This window comes from Pterocles gutturalis, unplaced genomic scaffold (genome assembly GCF_000699245.1).
Source record: "Pterocles gutturalis isolate BGI_N339 unplaced genomic scaffold, ASM69924v1 scaffold3752, whole genome shotgun sequence".
Classification (NCBI taxonomy): domain Eukaryota; kingdom Metazoa; phylum Chordata; class Aves; order Pterocliformes; family Pteroclidae; genus Pterocles; species Pterocles gutturalis.
Window position 1 is genome coordinate 16101 of NW_010115092.1, and position 14863 is coordinate 30963.

The following is a 14863-nucleotide window of genomic DNA, read 5'->3' on the forward strand; positions in this document are numbered from 1 at the left end:
CTGCACTTAAGCTTAGATAAAGCTATGTAAATTATTATCAGATTGAAATGAATTCTGAAATGCACCCTTTTGGAAAAAACAAGACAAGCGAGCCAGCAAGACGCTGAATCTTCAAACTGGTTTAAATTGGTTTGGCTCCACTGATTCTCATAAAGCAAATCTCATTTATACAAGCTGAGGCTGTGGCTCGTGATTTGTGATTTGAACCATTTGTTAATGGTCTCCCTTTATTTATGAACAAAAGCTTCCATCATCATCTAAAATGCTTGTTCCTCTAGTCCATCGTTTTGTTTAACTGAGAAATGATGCCGCAATTCAGCACTGTAGCCAAGTAAACTGTTCAGTAATGTGTTCTGCATTACATCTTCAATTAAGTTTTGCCCTATAATTCTCTAAATTCTTCTACGCCACAGATATAAAACCTAAAATGGTCTTTTCAGCTACTTCCAAAGTGAGGAAGCAAAAGTAATACAGCAAGTTAAATCTTACAAATAGAGATGGAAATAATTCCAAGCAACATCACTGTGAAGTTTTAAAATGGGCTGCATCACCAGGCAATTGAAAGCTAAACGCAAACAGCATAACTTCCCTGACACATTCCTGAAACTTTATCATTTTCTGTGCGCCGTAATAACGTATGAAGAAATTACTGGTAAATGCAGGAAATGAGGACCCCTCATAGTCGCAACAAAACCTATAGAAGCATCAGAGCAACTTACCTTGTACGGTGATCCTCCACAGGGATCGCTCTCCTCTGGCCCGCACGCGTCTCCCTCCTTCGCAGCGATCATGCCAGCCAGGCAGCTGTTCTCCTTTACGGTGGAGACGCAACACTGCTTCTGAGCAATTCTGCAAAGGATCACGGAGGTCAAGTGTTCACTGACATGGAGAAGGCATCAGGATGGGATGCAAAAACCCTCAGACCTCTTGGATTCACAATCCATTACACAGATTTGATCTCTCTTTAACATGTGTGTCAATACCAGGATAACAGTTGGCACCACTGGCGTCTGCAGGATAATTTTTTTTCTCATTTCTAATAAAAAAGATGCATTGATAAATGCTCAAGAAATCTTGTGCCTAGGTTACTGTCTCTCAAAGTCTGGTCAGCAATACCCCTTACAGCTCATCTATATTTGTGCAGTAGTCATTCTTCCCCGTGTTTTGCTTCTCAGAAGTCTTCGGAAGGTTTCAGAAACAGAAAACAGACAGAAACCTTCTTCCCTGGGAAGTAGGGAAGCACCCGTACACACTTCTTCACCAGTCAGAGGACTGGAGCTCTGGACAGGACTTAAGGGAAGTGTCACATCACAAAACCCCTATAAACTCTCCTCTATAGCCCCACAGACTGTAACCCAGAATTTAAGCTCTCCTCTAACTTCCCTCATCAATGAGAAGGTTATGGTTGACTTGATCCCTGTATATGAAGTGCTTTGTGAACATACATTTCCTATAGATGGCTCTTCAAATCAAACATTTTAACAAGATTCACTGAAGGTTGAAATTAAACCGATGAAAGATCTAGATGACAAATTCCTAAATTAAATTTAATAGACATTTATTGAAATAATAAAACACTCTTCCCTACTATTTTAAAGTCTATAGTGGATTTCCCCTCTGCCCCTTCAACAAGGTACCTGCTTCTTTCATTCCCATAGAAAAGGACAGACAAAATCACACAGTCCCTTGGGCTTTACTCCACGACCCCGACTCTCAACCCATGCAGTGTGGAGACCGGCTGCGCCCCAGGAGGGGTGCGTGTCTGGTCCTGGGACAGGGAAGGGCCCCTGTGATGGGGAAGGGCAAGGACTGAGAGCTGCAGGCCATAAGAAATCTCCTGCAGGGGTTATGTCCAGTACGTGACCTGCAGATTGGACATAGGTGACGTGGATGAACACGTTAAAACTCCGATGAAATCATATGTTATGAGTAAGGGTAAATTTCTGTTCTGGAGAGATTTGGTGGCATGAAGTATTCAAGCAAAGTTTTTCTTTTTCCAAGAATAACCCTGACACCTCGCTATCTTCTGCTGACGCACTGTCACAAGGCACACTGCCTTACAGGTACCCTGGCAGCGGCGAAGGGGAGGTTGGTGCATTTTAGCAGCCAGTGCCGCAGAGCAAAGCAGTTCTCCTGCAACAGAACCACTGCAAGCAAGCAACTTTTGTCACTCAGATACCATTGTTACTGCAAGAAAATACAGTTGTCCTAAGAAACAAAAACTCTTCTGAGAAGAATGTATTTCCAACTCAACCTTTCATCCTAATGCTTCATTAAAAAAAAAAAAAAAGAAAAGAAAAAAAAAGACAGGGATGTCTCTTATTCCAGTAGAAACCAGCCAGTGGCAGCCACTTGGCCACCTTCCCAATACCAATGGCCTGTTGTGTCAGCTTTACGTTAATATTTTTAAGCTGGATAGCACGAGAGGTGTAACCAGGAAGCAGTGGTTTGAGTTTGTTTACAGGAAGGGGATTACCACCTCCATGTGCTTTGCTTTCAAAGAAGTTAGTTTTCCAGTCCAGTATTAATTGCCAAACGGGGAAATCCAATTTTTTGAGCAATGAATGGTTATTACCCAAATATATTCAAGTTCCAGTGACTTATTGCTTACGTAAGACATACAAGCTTTCATTAAAAAATTAAAAAAAAACCTAACTGAAAGTTATTATCATTTGTAGAAATTAAAAAATGCTGCTGGAAGCATTTTTACATGTGCAAAGTGTTTACTGAAGTCTCTACAGATTCACTTTCTTCTGAAATGGGACATTCAGCCATGAGAAATTCCTTTCACGTATGAAACACCTAGTAGAAACAGTACTGTCTGGAGCATTGGGGTATCACTGGCCATTTTTTATTTTAGTATTTCTTTAACTGTATCAGCACAGCTCAGTTTCAGCTACTCAACCAAAAAATGAATCGGGAACAAACAGTGTTAACCACATTCTCTTGTTTCTTCTTCACAGACTTGCTCTTAGCAGTCCAGGTTAAGTTCTTCATTGAAAGAAGATTCAGAACATTTCTGCTTTAGGGCAAGAGTTTCTCAGTTAAAATCAGTGAAATTAGGTCAATGTAAGGCTCTAATTCAGACACAGTGTCAGCAAAAAGCAGGATTCACACCAGTACAGCTGATGCAGATGCCATCCAGATAGCCATTGCTCTGTTATGATAAAACACATTTCAAGGATGAGATAAAAACCACTGGACTGGATCAGATGAGATTTCATCTAGGCCAGCATCCCACTTCTCATACAGCCAGTGGAACAAGCTTTTTACATCTATCAATTGACTATCTCAGGATTTCCTGTAACTTGCTTCATTTTAACTTAATTCATCTAGTTCTGACACATGATCTCTTTTAGGTACTCCCAACTGCAGCAAACTCCTCTGTGGCAGAAGTCATTTCTGGGTAACTTGCTATTGTTTCTTAACAGTACCATTGTGTCTGTACCATCAAAGGAAACGAGTCGCATTTTAAAAAGAGCTCTGATGAGCAAGACTCGTTTCACTGGATGACATTTAAGAGGGCTGGAGAAATGGCAAAGATGGGAAAATTCATACTTCAGCATGGTGGGGTTTTGCAGATCAAAACAGCGTCCTCATGTCCCTGGCTGAGCAAGACCCCACGTCCGCTCAAAGAGTGAGACATCACACTTCACACACCACCCACCACTGTCTGTCTGCAGCCAAGCTCTGTGCGAACCCTGACCTGCACATTCCTACAGGCTTCTCCTGGCCTTGGCCATCATCTCAACACACCTCCCACCCTGCACCTAGCGTGGTGTGCCGAGTTGGTACGTGAATATAGAATGTCGAGAGACACCAACGAGTAGCTTTAACATTTCAGTTTCTGCCACTGAAAACCCCAAAACAGCATTTGGGAACAACAAACACCTCGATCTGCAACCTCTGTGTAAACCACCAGCAGCCTCAGCAGGCACAGGGGAGGCTTCGTCACTGGCCCCAGCTGAGAAAAAGGATCCTTCAGTGCACTGATGGCCACCCGTAAAACCCGAGTATTTACAGACAACTATCCTGGCAGAACAGTAACTGATTTTTACAATTAGTATCTATCGTATACTTTTAAAAATCTTGAGATACTGAGTGGAGTTAGTGGCAGACCCTTGGGAGCGTGTGCTACCTGCAGGCATTCTGGCACACAAAGCGGTGCGCTGGAGGTCTGGGTACGTGCACGGTGAGCAGCTCGGCACGCTGGCACATCTCCCCGTGCGACCGGTAAGGTTTTCTCTTGCTCTCAAGGTTCTGAGGCCACAGATTTGAATACTTCTTTACATGAAACATTTTCTTTACTCAGAAACAGGGACACAACTGAAATTTTGAAAGTAAACCAACTGAACTCCTGATCTTTTATTCTTTTAAATCCCAGTAGACTCACAGGGACTGAAACATTTAGGATCTGGCTTTTTCATCTAAACCCAGCCTCAGATGTGCAGGTGCAACTCATTAATGTATTGGATTTGCACCTACTTAGGCCAAAGCTGGAATTTTTTAATCTGTCTTTACTTTACAGACAGTTGGTATGTGTCAGTTATGTCATGCCAGATCCCAGTGGGGGGGATTTTCATCTCCCAGTAACTTCAGAAAGGTGCAACGATACTAACTTTGATGAAACCAATTAAGCCAAACTTTTTTTAATGCTGAAGATGTTGGGATCGCTCCTAGAGAAACCCATCTGGCTTGTGTTGCACTGTGTGTCTCGGACAACTTTGCCTTCATCCCTCCCTAAGGCCTGTTTCAGACTGGGGGGAGGCGAGAGGGGGGATGAACATTGTCCATGTTACTCTGCACCCATCCTTCTTTTCTTTGCAGTTTGAATCTGGCACCCTCACTCAGCCCAGATGCTACCGATACCAGCAGCACTATCGAGGCGCATAGTCCCCCTCCAGCTGAACACAGGCATCAGAACCAGCAGCCATGTATACTGGGTGATAAACACATCGTTTAACGAGATGGATAATAACTGCATTTAGCACTTGCCAAACAGAAGACAAACACGTTTAGCTACTCTGCCCTTCTATTTATCTGCAACTCCACAGATGTGCATGAAACTGGAAAACAAAAATTACTGCTCTGCTCACGTGAGAGAGGAAAAGAAACCGTAAAAGGCTTTTGTTTAGATTAGATGTGGGGGAAAGGGAGGAGGAAATCCTTCTTTCTAATTTGGTGTGAGGTATTGCCAGGCTGCCAACAATTTATACAATGAATGAAACAGTTCCCGGTCTCCTGGACGCCCCACAACTTGTACAATTTCTTCTCAAGGGTTGCTCTCTATGTTAACCTAAAATGCTCGGTTTTGCCTTACGTACCTGCAAATATCACCATCCATTCCACTTACAGGGATTTCTGTGCACTCCCCGTTGTCTATAGCCCACTGTTGTCCAGCTCCACAGCAGCTCTCAATCAATTCCTTTGTGGAACCTGTATAAAACAGACACCCAGATTTTTTTTTTTGTTTGGAATGGATTGGTTTTAGCTCTGCTTGCTTAATTGAGAAGATCTTTTAAATAATAATATTTCTGCTTTTTCTTCTTTTTTCTTTTTCTTTTTCTTTTTTTCCTTTTGACATTTCATTTGGTTACATACAAAAAAAAAAAAAAAAAAAAAGAGGCAACTGATACCTGCAGTATCTTGACATAATTGATCACCTGGTAATGTCTTTCAGGGAGGAACAGCAGAAGAAAAATAGAGTTTTAAACACAGTAAAAGACATAGCTGGTTTGAAAACAACTCCACCTTTGACATCTCTGAACCAAAAAAAACCCTGAAAAATCATGCTTGGCCACTTAACACAAGTTTAATAAGTCATTATTCTGCTGTAACAGTGCCCTCACTACCCCTACCCAGGCGAGCACAAAGGTGCCCAAGTACAGCTCACAACAACAAAACACAGCACAGGGAGTGCGCACAGGCTTGGCACGAGGCACACACCAGCCTCCGCAGTTCTACACCAAAGGGGACACATGAAGTTTCACTGACAAGTAACAACAAACTGAAACGCATTCCTTGTCATGGTCCCTTAGAGTTCCAGCATTTAGTGCTTTTAGTAGCTTTGACATACGCAGCATTAAAAAATAGTTCCCATAAGATAGGTTAAGAAATGTCACTGCTCCGAATTCCCAGAGTACATATACCTCGAGTGTCCTACAGCTGGATTTGAGGGTCCAGCTGGTTTAAAACCATAATGAAAAGGCTTTGAGAGACGTAACTCTGACTCTGCTAATGAGCTCATGGAAAAGGCCGGCACTAAGATGTAGTAAAAGAGATGGACATGTAGAACGCGGCACGAGTTTTTACATTTTTCCTTGTGGATTGCCACTTCAGATGGAAATTTTCAGGTTACAGTGAAACACGACTGAAACTAGTGGCTTTTCAATATGCTCCATACCTACCGTATAGAACAGACCCCGGTCACGTTAGACTGGGCAGAAAGTATTTTTTGGAGTCTGCACGAAAGTTTACTTCATGGTGGGACGTTTGCCACGCCTCTGGGGTGCGAACACCAACCAGACAGTACCACAAGCCAACTGGAGTGGTGCTGCAGGGCAGGGCAGCAGCTGGCAAGCGCTGTGCTGTGTCATCGGGAAGGTTTCTCCTGGGATTTCTCACGCAGAGGATGGGCTCCATCACACAAAGCACGGGGCCTCCCCCTTGCCAGCCAGCGGCTCTGCAGCAGGAACAGTTACACAGGTACCAGGTAAGAAAATGATTGAGAGATGCCTTTGAGAGAGACGCGAGGTGCATCGCAAGTGCTCGGGGGCTGCGGGTTCACAGTATGGATGTACATGTCAGTACACATCACAAGGAAGGTACAGCAGACCGCAGAGAGGCCATGGCCCCGGGCTGATGAGCTGGAGCAGCACCTGCCCTCTCCCTTGGCTCATCAGAAGTGCTCCAGTTCCTTTTAAAGCCGTTCATACGGATATAAGGAACATTCTGTGCATTTTATTCATCCTTCCAGGCCAGTCTCTGGCATCGGTTGGTGTTACCACTCAGAGGAAACAAGACAAAACCGCCCTGAAGTTGAGTTGTGGGAGAAGTGTGGGTGCACAGCTGGGCACTCCCTGCCCAACCACACTGCAGAGCAAGGTGTTTTCAAGAACCCTCAGCAGCTTTTAGGTACCTCCCTCCTGAATCAGTTCTGCTTACAGAGGGAGGCGGGAACCTCTCTCTCTACAAGGACTTCAGGAAGATCGCCATTGCTGCAGAAGGGCACTGCTGAAGGTGCAGTGCTCTCCTGACAAGACTTGGCAACAAAGCTGAACATTTGGAAGCCAGTCTCTGCCGGACTGGCCTTGCCCAACTGATCTGTCGGGGAGCTGCGTTCAGGCTGACAGGAGGGACTCCGCAGCCAACCCATCCGAACCAAGACTCCTCTCCACCTGCATGTTATCACCACTGTTAGATGGCAGCTTCTCCAATAGGCCAGATTTGATGAAAAAGTTAACAGGATCCTTTCTTTTGTCTGCATTTGGTACATGGTACCAAGTCAAATAATTTTTCTTTGCAAAATTGTAACACTTATAGTGTGAGACATTTTTAGAAATGGCTACAATTCAAAACATCTGGGTATGCACACTGCACAATTCAGAAGAAACAGAGACAGCCTCCGCGACCAGCACATTTCTGCTGCCATCTATTTACAGCAGCTATTCTGTGTTTCAAACAATAGTAGAAGAACTTTGTATAGTCTCTTGTAGAGCTAAGTAGTTGTTAGATATCAAGGGTAAGAAGTTTAAGTGAAGTGTAGTGCTACCTTCAATGTTAAAAAATATTGGCACTTACACAAATAACACAAACCTCCTCAGCAGAACGCTATTCCTTTATACTTGTTACAGTTAATTTAGGAGATAATATTACAGTTTGGAAAGTGGAAAGTTCTCATCACCAGCATAGCTTGCTTTATAAAAACAACTAGAAAAATTCAACACACACAATATATACTGCCTGCGATCATGACTGACCAAGATCTCATGGGAGAAAAATTACCAAATTCCATTTCCCTCTGTGTTTTTGACCCCCGCCAGGGTTCATTTCACACGCTCCACAGCAGTGCCTTAGCAACCATCAGTTTGATTTGGCCGAGCAGTGCTGACCACTCTGACAGCCAGGTGAAACACAGTTTGGGGGACAGTCTTGCAATCCGATTACACTGCAGCACCAAGGATAGGTAGGATTGCCCCCGCTCCTCCCGCGGAGAGGAGGGGGTCTCCACGGGGGCTGCTGTCTCACGCTCTCCTCCCGGCTGTGCAGTGGGTCTGCAGGAACGTTGTTTCCAACACAGAGTCCAGCCTCGCAGGCAGATGGGAGCACTGTGCATTTCCAAACCATGCCTCTTGGTAAATCTATTGCCACTTTTAATTACATTACGTTTTTCACTAAAAAAACCCCACCACCCCAAGCCCTGCACCACCACCGCCCGCCTGCCCAAACCCTGCAGAACCACCACCCCAAACCCCACACCACCACCCCACACCACCACCACCCGGCTGCCGTTCTGCCCAGCCTTTCCACATTTTTTTATCTTCTCTCATCCATCAACAGTAACTCCAAAAAAGCAGTAACCGTTTTGACAGTTGACACTAAGAGGGCGAGTTGGTCTTCCAGGCCCACCCTTTCTGTGCCCACAAACTCCAGCTGTGTGACTCCATGAGGTCACAAAGAGAAGGGGAGCGGTGTTATGGCAGGTGAATGTGCTGCAGAAAAAAATCTCATGCACCACGAAGACTGCAGACAAGATTGTGGCACAGGGAGCTTCATCTCTACCCTACATCCTTATTTATATGGTGGGGAAGAAAAAAAAAAAAAAAAAAGGAGTGAGGAAAGAAAGAAGGTGCACTTCACACTTTTGTAAATTTTACTTTCTTTAAGGCTTTGGGGAGACACAACCCCAAACAGACGCGAAGCCATCACACCCTCGCCCTGTGCAGCCCAGCTGAAAAGGGGTTTTGCTGACCGGAGCCATGGCTGTCCCCCCAGGTTGCACATCCATGCTCACACACAAGGGCACCAAGCACAGAAACAAACTGCAACTGGACTGCAGTCTGGGCAGTGCTTCCACTTTGTAGCAGCATATTAACAATGTTAAAAATGTACTTGAGTCTTGAAAGCTGTACTACGCGTAAGAGTTGCATTAAACACATCTGGTACCAGATAATCACGAAACATTGCTATAAAACAGTTTTTCAAGATAGTGTTAATTCAGCCCCTTGGTGGAAACTCCATTTTACCAAGTGCTGGAACACATCGGTTGCTACAGTACTGCCAGGTTTAAAACACAAGAATACAGTAGAATTTACTCATCTACATTGCAGTAATCAACATGATTTATAATTCAAATAAAAATTAATTACTCATTCCTCACTAAAGATGCTATATCAGATTGCTGTACTGAAGTGCCACACTGTTAAGCAGTCATCTTTACAAAATATATTGCCTTTTATTATGATCTTATGAATAATTAAATCTAGAATGCAGCTATAATAAAATGAACAAAGTATTGCATTTTATCTCAACTAGGAACTAGAAAAAACATATAATTCCTAATAGGACTAACAGTCATGAGCATGGATTTATGATCTTTTGATTATACATTAGCAAGAACAAATATATACAACTAGACACATGCATGAGACTGAAGATCACACAGCTTCTATACTGGATGAAGACTAAACTGTAACAGACTTTGAAACACTTAAACATTCAAACTGTTATCAACAAAGGCACTTTTGCGACTTCAAAAAAAGTTAAGATTTTATTTTGTTCATAGGTGGAGAATAAGCAAGCAGCGCTGGGCGCGAGGGGAGCATCTGCTCTACCAACAGGCGAACCTTTCCACAAAACCTACCCTCTATTTATTCCCCGAAACGTTGCATATCCATTAAGTTTCATAATACATTCATTCACATTCATTTCCTAGCCCCGCTTCGTATTATAATTAGCTAAAAAGTCCTTCTGCGCCTGCGCAGTGCTCTCTGGTAGTTGTATGGTGGTCGATGGGATGAAGTAAAACAAGTCTTCCTCGGAGGTGAACTTTTTCACCTTGCCACAGTCCAAAGGGCCAGGAGGGTTTTCAGCCAGTTTTAGGGGTCCGAGGAGTCTCCTTTATCTCGCGGCCTTGCGGGTGTTGCATTCTCTCGTTTTGATTAGCAGTTCCTTCCCCTATCATCACAGCTTTCATCCTCTCATCCTGTCTTCTCTGTTTCTTCCATCCAATTTCTGCTGGCAAACTGTAGTTATTTAGAACTGGAATCATGGGGGGAAGAGGGGATGCTTGAGAAATTCCAGGAGGAATTTACTTCTCCATCAGTGTTTGGAATGTGATTTCATACACTCTGGAGGGGGTGGGGGAAGAAAAGCTGTCTCAAAACCCATTTGTGTTAATGTACGGGTACATACATCAACGTTCATAGAGAAATAAGGAGAATGCACCTACGAACACAACTACATTAATATTTTCATATCATTCATTTAGCATAAGACTAAATCCACAGTTAAACAGTATACCATCACATCATTCAAAAACTTCTTTGAACAGAGGATCCTTGTCCTATAGCCTGGAGGGGAAATTCAGTTTCACAGTCTCTCAGCTGAAACACTCAGCTCTTTACCTCAAGCACCTCCACTGAATGAACTGTAAAGGGAGAAGCAAGGGAGGATACACCCGGGTAATACTCCACAGATTAGCACCTAAACATGTCCTCAACCCAAGGCAGGCCCAGGGCATCTGTGTCTTTGTGAGAGCAATCCTTTGTTTTAAGCACCTTTTCACTCACCATGTCCTCAACCATACAGGACTGTAAATACTAAGGGGAAGCTCCCAATCTGTGTGCTTTCCAGTGCTAAAATTGGCCCCGGTGTATGACTCAGCTGCCACGTTGTGCAGTGCTGTGCAGTTACACAGCAATGCCGTACTGCCCGGGGAGGCACTGCACGGGGCGCAAGGAAGGCGCTAGCTCAGCACGGGAACATCGTCCTGCCCTTTCCTTCCTACTCTGCATTTCAACTGCCTTTGCTGGAGAGAGGTCGTTTTGTGTTGTCACATCTTTCCTGGAAGTTACATCATTACACACTTTCAGACTTTTAAAAAAACCTGCAACACAGATTGCAATTCAATCAGTGGTGTTAATGAGACTGCTCAATTCAGGTGCCCTTATCTTTGCTTTTGTCTCTGATTTTTACAACCAAGTCAAATACCTTTCTGTCTTGAGGGTGAATTCTTTCACACAATCCCATCACTGTCCCATTTCTTTCATTCCTAAACTGCAAGAAGGGTCCTTGAGAAGGGAGATTTCTGGGCCACAGCTGCTGTAGTTTCCTCCAGCGTGAGAGCAGCTCTTCTCCATTTCTTTTAACACTAATCATAACCTAACATACGACAAAACAGAGCTTTGTTTATTTGGGTTTTTCATCATATTAGCAGATTCAGAAGTAGGTTTGCATTTGCTCATGGAAAACATTGAGAACACCACCATGAATGGTGTTACACTGTGTGCATCTGTGATCCTTCACAGTGTCATTTAACAAGACACCTGTTAAGAGATAATTTGCTATTTATTAATTTATTAACTAGGAAAAAATAAGTAATTTATTTCAGGCTGTGCCATAATACAGCATCATATCTCCTCACCTGTTTTCAATTAGTCATTTATCTCCTGCAATTATCACTCCACATCCCTCTGAAGATATGAACTACAGTACATTTTGGCCTAATCTCAAAAGTTTGTGTATTGTCTTTTAGAGACATTTAGAATTTAATTCAAACACTTTTCCCCCAGAGAATTTTAACTCCTCCTTGACTGTGCCTTCAAACATCACGTTGTCCCAGCGCTGGTCCGAGCCTGCCTGGCGGCGGGATGGCCCCACGCTGAGCCAGGCTCACACCAAGGTTCTCCACAGCCACACGACATCTGCACAGCTTTTACATGCTCTTACCCAGGATCTTCATCTTTCAGATAGAAAAATCTGGTATGGGGGGGGGGGGTGTGTGCATGTATTTTTAAAAGTTTAGCTGAAGCGCAAACATTACACTGAGGAAAGCACACAGGTAAAGGCTACCGCATTGTCCTCCCCTCACACAGCGAATCACCGGTTTGGTAGAACAGCAAAGGAGCCACAGGGGATCCTGGAAACCCCTCCTCCTCTCTTCCCCCGCAGTGTTCACAGGTTGTGTTTGAGAGCGATAGCACATCAGCCAGCTCTCAGCCTGGTCAAGAAGGGACAGAATATTGCAGTTTCTGGCCAGAGCTTTTTTGACGCTAAAGCTTCTCTGATTTCAGCTTCACCCGAATTTCCACTCAGAAGGTTGAAGCGGTTTAACACCTCTGATTTCATTGCTTGCTTCCATTCTCACTTTACTTTTGCAACTCTGCAGAACATTTGCATCAATTGACTAACTCCCACTGAGCAATTATCCATTCTTTGAGCAAATGCACTGACTCACTGACTGGGCTCTTAGGCGTGTTTTATCCACCCCCCTCCTGTTCTAAATGCTTCTTTTGTCTAAGCAGCACACACAGGCAAACCTGAAGTCTTCAGAGTTTCCTCACCGAGCAGTGAGCACTGACCAATCCACCCAAACCTTCCACCCACAAGTAGCAAGTAACGGGTTAAATCTTGGCCGTTTTCCTTTCTACTAAAATTATTATAGAAGCCATGCTGCATTAAAGGGTCATAGACAGTAATTTTTACCTCCAGAGGGCCCGCTGTAGGCAGACACAGTGCAGGGGCTCGCAGGTGACCATTTGGTCCGAGGTGTCGGTAAAGTTCAAAACTGATGTCATTCCCAAATCAGATTAGCTATCAGGCAGGAAAGTCAGGGCATCGTGTTCCAGGTGAAGCATGAATCACCGGGAGGACTGGCCTTTCAGGGGCAGCCTGATGTTGTCCCCCCAGGCAGCTGGCTTCAATTTAAGCTGTTAATTGCTGGATCAGCACTCACACATGGAAGAGGCAATGTTCATACCTCCATAACTGAGCTGAGCTCTTATTTTTATGATGAAACTTGCTATTCAGGTCCTACACCCGAGGAAAATAATTTATCTTCCCCAAAACTATAGTACTTGCTCTTTTGTGTGGGGGAAACAGAAAACCAACAAATCCCATAGGATCTTGCAAGGAAATGAGTTTGTGCACCAAGATTAATTTTGATGTGGATCCTTCTAGAAATGAGGCACTCCATTCAGACACATCTTCCTTTTGAGCATCTCATTGCTCTTCCACCTGGGAAGCTGACAGCTGTGTCTCTCAAGATATAACACAATTTAGAAAAAAGTAACTGCACAGACTGCCCAAGTCCTGAGCTGGCATAAACCAGCCACCCCACAGAGCTGGGTGCAGCGAGCCCAGCATAACCTGCAACACGTCGGGTTAACAAACCGGCCTCTGAGAGCAGTTAACGAGTCTCCCCAGCAATACCGGTGGCAGATGATGACTTCCCAAGCAGCAAAGCCTGAAGGCTGGCGCCTGAGGTCCTGGAGTACACCAGCACCTTTCCACACCCTGACAGCTGCTATTTGGCTGATTCAGTGGGATAGGCTGCTTTCACCTGCTGCAACCATCCTCATCCACCAGGAAAGAGCAGAGAAAGAACAGAAATGGTACTGCAGCAGGAACGGTGCAGTTTGCATCACCTTTCCAGGAGCATACCTGGTCAAGGAAGGGATCAAAGCAGAGTGCTGCCTTCCCCACTTACTCAGTGCTCATGGCTTGTTTCCCACTGCCTTATAACAAAATGAAAAAGCACCTTGACAATATGTTTATAGTTTTATGTATGTCTACCTTTCCTTTTAAAGAAAGGGGTATCTAGACCTGCAGTGCACCCAGCACATACATTTCACAAGAATTGTTTCCTCACACTGCAGAAAAAGGTATTGTATTTCCTTACCAAATACTTGCCTGAGAACATAAAACCATATATTATGGACAATAATGAAGAACTCCACAGAACAACGATTAACTTGATGGAGTTCTTCAAATCCTGAAAATACCTGTTTCCAGTGGGTCTTCTTTCTGCTCCAATCTCTTCATCATTTAAAGCTTTAATAAATAATAAAGTATTGTGTGTCCCTGGTGACTGGAAAAAGGGAAACATTACTCCTATTTTTAAGAAAGGGAGAAAAGAAGACCCAGGGAACTACAGGCTGGTGAGCCTCACCTCTGTGCCTGGGAAGATCATGGATCAGATCCTCCTCGAAGCCATGTTAAGACACGCATGAGACCATGAGGTGATCCGAGACAGCCAACATGGCTTCACCAAAGGCAGATCTTGCCTGACCAATCTGGTGGCCTTCTATGATGGAGTGACAGCATCGGTGGACAGGGGAAGGGCGATGGATGTCATCTACCTGGACTTGTGCAAAGCCTCCGACATGGTCCCTCACCACATCCTTCCCTCTAAATTGGAGAGGTGTGGATTTGAATGATGGACTGTTCAATGGATAAAGAACTGGTTGGCTGGTCGCAGTCAAAGGGTTGTGGTGAATGACTCTATGTCTGGATGGAAGCCGGTCACAAGTGGTGTCCCTCAAGGGTCTGTCTTGGGACCGGTGCTCTTCAACATCTTTATCCTAAACATGCTTTTTTGTTCTATGCCATATAATATTCGGGCTGATGGTGCTGAGTGGTGCAGCGGATACAACAGAGGGAAGGGATGCCATCCAGAGGGACCTGGATAGGCTGGAGAAGTGGGCCCATGGGAGGTTCAAAAAGGCCCAGTGCAAGGTGTTGCACTTGGGCCGGGGCAATCCCAGGTACTAGGAGAAGAACTGCTTGAGAGCAGCCCTGTGGAGAAGGACTTGGGGGTCCTGGTGGACGAGAAGCTGGACATGAGCCAGCAGTGTGCGCTTGC

At 44.4% G+C, this 14863-nt stretch overlaps 1 protein-coding gene across 1 annotated transcript in view; it reads right to left on the minus strand.

Moving 5' to 3' along the window:
• Positions 1-14863, minus strand: part of FBLN2 (fibulin 2) — a gene marked incomplete at its 3' end in the record, with an annotated part of 66061 nt that overhangs the window by 15732 nt on the left and 35466 nt on the right. Inside the window, 2 exon segments of the mRNA XM_010075035.1 lie at positions 720-849; positions 5325-5436. Of these exon segments, the coding sequence (XP_010073337.1) occupies positions 720-849; positions 5325-5436 (242 nt within the window).